This window comes from Notothenia rossii (assembly GCF_949606895.1).
Source record: "Notothenia rossii genome assembly, chromosome: 5".
Classification (NCBI taxonomy): domain Eukaryota; kingdom Metazoa; phylum Chordata; class Actinopteri; order Perciformes; family Nototheniidae; genus Notothenia; species Notothenia rossii.
This window is the reverse complement of record NC_136903.1, coordinates 28,963,247-28,970,746: the sequence shown is the minus strand read 5'-3', so window position 1 is coordinate 28,970,746 and position 7,500 is coordinate 28,963,247. Positions and strand designations below refer to the sequence as shown.

General features: G+C 41.1%; 1 protein-coding gene and 1 long non-coding RNA gene across 2 annotated transcripts in view; both read left to right on the top strand.

Annotated features, from left to right (window-relative positions):
- The window catches only part of n4bp1 (nedd4 binding protein 1), a 14,793-nt gene extending 11,811 nt beyond the window's left edge, over nucleotides 1-2,982 (top strand). Inside the window, exons 5-7 of the mRNA XM_079681078.1 lie at nucleotides 180-537; nucleotides 1,499-1,834; nucleotides 2,717-2,982. Of these exons, the coding sequence (XP_079537204.1) occupies nucleotides 180-537; nucleotides 1,499-1,834; nucleotides 2,717-2,959 (937 nt within the window). The 3' untranslated portion in view covers nucleotides 2,960-2,982. The remainder of the gene's footprint in view (nucleotides 1-179; nucleotides 538-1,498; nucleotides 1,835-2,716) is intronic.
- Nucleotides 1-7,500, top strand: part of LOC307038538 — a 295,724-nt gene that overhangs the window by 95,549 nt on the left and 192,675 nt on the right. The gene's annotated exons all lie outside the window — the stretch shown is intronic.

The following is a 7,500-nucleotide window of genomic DNA, read 5'->3' as shown; positions in this document are numbered from 1 at the left end:
AAACCTTTTAGATTTCCCATAGTCCTGCGGACAGACAGACTGAAAAATAACCTCCTGGCAAATGCAAAAAGGGGCATGTGGGAATAGTTTTATCCCAGCTTGGAATTTAATGTGATCTCATTCTGCAATAACTTCTGTTACTGCCGAATGAAACCATGTTAAAACTAATTTTCCTTCAGAACCATGGGATACCAGCAGGAATTAGTGGAGCGTGTCGTCAAGGAGACGGGTCAAACAGAAGACACCTTCCTTGTTCTGGAGAAAATCGTGGAGGAAACCAAACGTTGTGAAGAGGGGTCAAGAGGAGGGGGAAAAGAAAGACAATTGAACTCTGTGCGCTCTCCTGACACCCCCTCCTCCTCCTCATCATCGTCCTCTGTGGCCTCTTGGTTCAGAGAGGAGGAACAGGAGCTGAGCCGAGCGCTGGTGGACCCCGGCAGGTCGAAGGAGAACATCAGGCCCAAGCAGCACAGAGGCAGCAGCAACGGGCTGGGGCACCGGAGGCAGTGCAGCGGCAGCGAGACCAGCACTCAGCAGGTGACAGCCCTTCAACCTTAAAAATTGTTTCACTTTTCACTTTGACTTTGTGACCCCTTAGACAGTGAGATGAAAGCCCAAATCGCCTTTTTTTTCAATGTTTCTAGCTTGAAATCACAGAGCATTACAGTCGCTTTGGTGCATGCTACATTTCACCTAATACAACATGGAATACATCATCAAGTATTCCCTTCATCTCACCAAGAAATGCACCATCACACCATCATCACATTTTCATCTCTCATATGAATATCACATTATGTTTAGCAAACAATTCTACCCAAAGCAATACGTGCATTAGACCATGAAGATACAAACTCCAGAAAGCCAGACTCCTTCAAGTACGTAGGTTTCAGTTAGCCAAACAAATGTAAGTTCTACTCCATTGGATTGAGTAAGCCAAACCTTTCTAACTTCCATGAACATTGAGAGTCAGCATCTTCCTTTGTATGTTTATTATCCCAATGGAAATGGGTTGGTTTTCAATCTGCAACAAAGGGTGTGGAGGCTTATGGCAACTCACATGAAACATCGAAATGCATTCTTTTAAAGCCACATTCTGAGGACTGCATCTTTAACATGCACATTTGTAAGATGTCTGAAATAAGCTTTGTTTATAGAGTTTTTTACTTCTGGGGATTGCATTTACGCTTAAACTGTTATTAATGTGTTGTCAATATATGGAGATCCTTCTGAGCAAAGCATGCAAGTAGTTGAGGGAGAGGCCAACTTCTGATTAAGCCTGCAAAAATACTCCTCAATGCCCTGAGGGTTAGAGTTAGGCTGCCCTAATCCTAACCCACTCCACATGGATATATTTAATGTTGCGAGTTGCCACGATGATAAGGAAAAATACCGACCAATTTGTTCCAAAACTTGCTTTATGAGTGATTTTTAAATGTTGCCAATGCATGCTGTTTTTCTCCCATTCAAAAATTAAAATAAAAAATGTCCTTTTTAGGCCGTAACTATCAAGAGGAGCTCTAGTGCTCAGGGAGGAGCGAGAAACTACGACGTCATCACCATCGACGATGACGACGACGTCATCGTCGCCAATACCAATACGGCAGAGAGCAGGACGTCCCGGATGATGATGGTGCCTCACCTGGACACCCAGTCAGGATCCAGACCAGACTACTTGGCGCGGGGAGGGGGGGCTGCCTCACAGAGGGACTACCTGTCGAGGGGGGGGACACAGACTTTGGGAGGAGCGGTGAAGGTGGAGACGGTGACGGCGCTGCGCAGCACGCCTCAGTGGCTCGCTGCCACCACCTCATCTCTAGCCTCCACCCCCAGTGTAGGTATTACCTTACTGTCAATGGGTTTTAATATTGTTACTTCTATTGGATTTTACACCCTCACTTTGCCAAATGATTATATGCAGAGCGTTTGATGGGGGAAAGTTTCAGGTTTTTATCTTTATTTATCTCAACCAGACCTTAACCAAAAAAATATTAGTGATATCAAAGCTTGTTTCGAAGCCAACCAGGGTCCAATATTAAAAAGTGTGAAGTAAAAACATGAGACCTCCAGTGCATTTACAATGCAAATGGAATTTTAAACCAATTAGTAGACTTATAGTGTCGGGCAGTTTACATTTTGTGAGATCAAACGCACAATATTAGTAAGTGTATGGTTTGTTTTTTCGCTTTTGGAGAATTGTTAAGGTTATAAGTTTCAAAAGCTCCTGTTGCACTGTATTCATTTTTAACCGTTTATTAAAGTTAATTGAATTGGGTTATCCTGGGAAAGTCATGGATTTTGACAAAGAAGTACTCGAATCACTTCACATTTAGTCAGTTTTAGCTTCCATTCCTGTTGGTGAATCTTTTCTGTTGTGTTTTAAGGAAACCAGTGTTACCTCTGGATGAAACTGATAATCAAAACAAGTTTAATACAGCTGAGCCAGTAGAGGAAAAAGGTATCACATGGTTTTCATAACACCTGTAAAATCTTCTGTTGTTTAGTTCTTCATTTGTGTTACCAAACTTCAGACTTAAATGAACACGCACAAAGAGTACAGAAAAAATCTTCGTGTTTGGCTGTGTCATTTTATGTCAAGTATAACATTTATTTTGTCTTTACCATATCATAGCTCTTTCCCTATTTACATGATATTCAAATCACCAGCCTTGTCCTTCTGTTACATTACAAGTCTTATTTGGTTCTTTCCCCTCAGTCAGCTCAGCCCATTCCCCGCCCGTCGTCCTCCTCAGCCTATCAGACGATCGGCCACACGGGGTATCACGAGTTCGGGACAAGGACCCCACCTGCCAACGACCCCCCTGCCCCCCCGGTGACGGGTCTTTCTCGCTTCAATCAGTCGCTGAGGACCCCGTACACTCTGAAGCTGCCGAACGAGGCAGGGCGTCAGGAGTTGCGACACATCATCATCGACGGTAGCAACGTGGCCATGGCGTGAGTCTGCACACACACATATAGAAATAAGAGAAGCTTTTATTATAATAGACTTGACTATCAACCAGTTGCGAACCGTGACTATCACAACTGGACCTTCTGTAGACATTATCAATCCAAACGTACGCTCTTATTCAGTGTAAGGGCCAAGGGTCAAGGATATAGAATACCTTGGTTGGAGGATATTCTTCCCAGAGACCCAGAAACATATCTGATTGGTTGAATTTTTTTTCTAACACAAAACCACTCAAACGCATAGTGCATGGACCGAGAAGGACAAACAAATCAACTTAACACTGTAAGATTACAGATCAACAACACAGATACAATACTCATTTATTCGTTTTATTTAACTTGTATTTATATAATTAATTTGATATTTTCTTTTTTTATCAGAGTTTTCCAGGGTATTCTCTGAATACCTTGAAGGCCCAGACGGTTCCCCACTGCTATCCACACATCTATTCTTATTAAGTTTGAAGAGATATATATTTCATTTTGTTTCATGGACAGCAAGGAGACCCTTTCCTGTGGCAGATTGAGACCCGAAGGAGTGCTTTATGTTCTTGAGTTTGTTCTGCTAAAGTTTCTCTCATCTTGGAACCCACCACACTTCTCGACAGGTTGTCAGTCTGACAGCATTGTGGGTTTTGGTCTGGGAATTTTTCTTGGTTGAGTGTCTGCAGTGCACACAATATCAGTTCAGCTCGGAAGATACAGTGGCTACTTTTGTATTCAATTTTGCAAATATTTTGAAGAAGATCAGAGTGTTTTAGGGACACCTTATTTTCCGTTGGTTGATTTGAAGGGTTTCAGTCCCACTTTGGATCAGGTAGTTGGTGGATATTTTTGGCAGATTGCGTGGTGCTGATTGGCTCCATTGGGTGTGGGACGGGTATTAACAAACGCTGACCTGCACATCACTTCTTGATAGGCTTTGACTGCTAACACACCAGAAGTGGCTAATTTTCAATAAGTTTGATCCAACAAAAACTGTGTGAAGTATCAATTCAGGTGCGTCCCCATGGGACTGCTTCAATGTCAATGTGCGTTATTTTATAAAATCATATAAATATATATACCAGGAAAGCTCTGGTCAGCTTTGAGTCTGTTTTAACCATCAAAGTATATTACAAAAACAGGTATAAACTAATTGTATACGCTGCAGATAGATGTGTTATAATTGCTTTAGATAACCAGGTAGAGTGCAGCTAATGTGCAGTGTTATTTCCTTTGTGTCGTTAGAATTTTAGTTGACTAAGATTTTAATTAGTTGAATACAACCCTAGAATGCGTACATCGTTTTGTTTAGTTTTTTGTACTAGTTGCAGTGCATTGTTTTTGAGACATAGGTGTAAAAAAGATAGGTGTAGCCTAGAGTTTACCAGCACTTTATTACAAAGCTATAACTACTCTCACTACTGGGACAATTTGGTCTTTTAAGAGATGTTTTTTATGTGAATCACCCAACAGTTCCTGAACATCATAGAGACAAAATACCATCAAAGTGTATCAGTGAAAAACCAATCTCACGTCTTGAATCAGCATTTCTTACTGGTATGAGTGTATCTCCTGTGATGACGATTCAAATACCGCACCTGTTGTACATGCACCACGTTTTTCCTCTTTACACACAAAACCATCTCCCTTCCCAGCAGCACCGCCATCATCACCAGTCACACACTCTGTCACACACTCAATCTGAATGAAGCACATGTTACAGTGCGTGGGTCGCATCCCTTACAGTGTAGGCGCACCAAAACCTAGCCCACACACACCGTAAGGTTTTACTCATCGAAAGCAGCTGTAACACTCAATTTGAGAAGTGGGCGTGTAGTACACCGGCGTTTTTGGGAAGAAACGCCCTTTCTAGTAATGTGTAGTTTCGGTCATATCCAGAAATTGTGCAACAAAGGAAGGATAAAGAGCAGCCTGTTGTGTTTTTTTTCCGCTTATGTGTCCCCACATTCCTCTTCCGAGTTGACCTTGTTTTGACCTCTCGCTTTTACAACCACTAACTTTCACGTTCTCTGTAACTCCCACTCTTCCTCATATCTTTCCAGAAGTATGCCTTAACAGAGAAGCGCCTCTGATTCGACATTTGTCATAGAGATTGATCGTAAGGATTTCATCATTGTTTTCTTAATAGATAATGCTAATTAAGAGCAACAGATATATGTCCTATTAAGGAATCAATGAGGTGATTTAGGACAGATACCTACAAAACAATCTTTAAAGAGCTTTGGAATCCAATTTGTTTTTTGGCCACAACTGCTTCAGATTATGTTTAAAGGGTGTGGGTTTAAAGTGCTAATAAGGCCATGTAAACTCATCCCAATGAGCTCAGAGAGGTTCTCCCTCATCGGGTTACGTCCCGGTTTCCAAGGTGATTTCACCCCTTGCATAATCTCTTCCTGCTGCGTGTCCTTTATCACTTTCTCTTTCAACAGTTGGGGGGAACTCCCCTTAAATTTGCATTGCGGCTCTGACCGCAAGCTGAAAATGCTCTAGCACGTGTGTGTGTGTGTTTCTGACTCTTGGAGTGTGTGTGTTCTCTCTCTACCTTGTGCTTGTGATGCCAGGTCACAGAAAACACGTTTGTAATCAGTTAACTGTACAGAGACAGTGAGTATTAAATAGATGAGTTAACCATTCTGTTACAGCTAGGCCCTCAATATGGAGTGGTGGAATATTAAAGTCATAGTACGGCAATATTTGGTAAAGGTAATAAATGTGCAAGTATTTTTAAAAAAACGTATTCTACAGACTTAACTGTCATTTGAGCAAGCACGTGAAAATATTTTTGGAAAATTTATTTATTTAATTTTTGTGATGTATCAAGGCTAAAATGACACTATTTCATGTTTTGTTTTTTTCAAAAGATTTGATTTGATTCATCCATCTTACACAAATTTTTTATTGAACCCATGTGACCACTATACTACATCCACATTACAGCCATGTTACTTCCGTGTTACAGCCCTACAGTATATACCACCTGATACACCATGTAAAATCCCTGTTACACCCAAATATTACACCGATCTTACTCTGTTATTTCACCTTTTTATCTGATTATCGGTAGGGTATAGGCTTCAAATTATAAGTGTATCTGTGAGTGAATATCCCCTATTCATCCCCTTCTCTGGGCAGTGTCTCCCAGGATACATTTAGGTTTAGTAAAAAGACCCCTGTTTGGCACAAGTAAAACAATGATTATTATTCAATGATTATCTGAATAATGTTAAAAAGATACTCAGTCCCTATTATAACATAAATCATATTAAGACATATATGGTATTTCCATATTGTGGAACCATGGTTAGCTTTTTATTGCTATCACCGTCAGCAAAGGTTTTTGCGGCATAAAACTTTTGGGGTATTTTTCTTTTTTGGCCAAACTTGCGTCACTTTGCTGGAGAACTGCAAAATATTTGTGTGCAACAGCGTGCTTGCTGTGAGTCTCTGCTTCACCACAGCTCACGTGAGTCCACATTGATGGTCCCGATAGTAGCCCGCTGCACAGGGAAGTTACCAGCAGAGAAAAAAGAGATTGACATGATAAAGAAGAAGAGTCAAGAGAAGCTCCATTCATAAGGCAACATGCAGTTTGATCCTTTTATAGAGGGTTTTTCAATTATTTATCTTAGTTTGCTAAATCCTCTTCCAGTAGGGCTGCACGATTTGCTATAAAATAACTGTGATTCCTTTTTACTAATCTTGCGATATGATTCACAATATTGCAGAGATTAGATAAACAAATAATAATAATAATGATTATCATTGATGTGATTTCTTAAGATGACCGGTACAAACACGGATTTTTATTAAGTTTGTAGAATAATTTTTTTAGGCTGGAATATCCCTGCAGCGCTGCACCATAATACTTTATTCAATTATTTGTGTATTTCATCACACATATGTAGCCCGTATTAGTCCATATTGCGAATATAATGACATTTTTATTATTTTTGCAGGCAAACCTTAAAGGTCCCATGTCATGCTTTTCCGGTTATTACCCGTCCCCTTGTGTGTTATGTAGCTTTTTATGCATTGTAAACGGTCTGCAGAGTCACAAACCCTCAAAGTACACCCTGTAGCGAGTAAAACTCTAACACAGAAAAGAGCTGTCTATGCTGCCCCAGAACGCCTCGTTGGAGATTTCTCTTTTTCCATTGTTTGCTTCCTGGGTTCTGTGATATATGACCGGATTGACCCAAATGGTCCAATCCGTGAAGCACCTCACACACCAGGATCCCTTGGCTAACTAACAGGGCGTCCCATTGACTTGCATAGAGCTCCCTGAACGCTGGTAATAGACGAGTTGGGATCGCGGAGAAATGCTCTCCGCAGATCCATTCTCACAGCGTTTATCAACCTTTTTCTAACTCAATATCAAGCCACACTTATTGTTTTTACTTCGGCTGTGAGTGTTTGTATGTGCTCAGATGAGTTTCGCTGTGTCTCACTGTATCGCCGACCCGGAAACCTGTCCGCTCCTCACAGCAGCGAGCCTCGCAACTTCTCGACCAGTCAGAGCACACT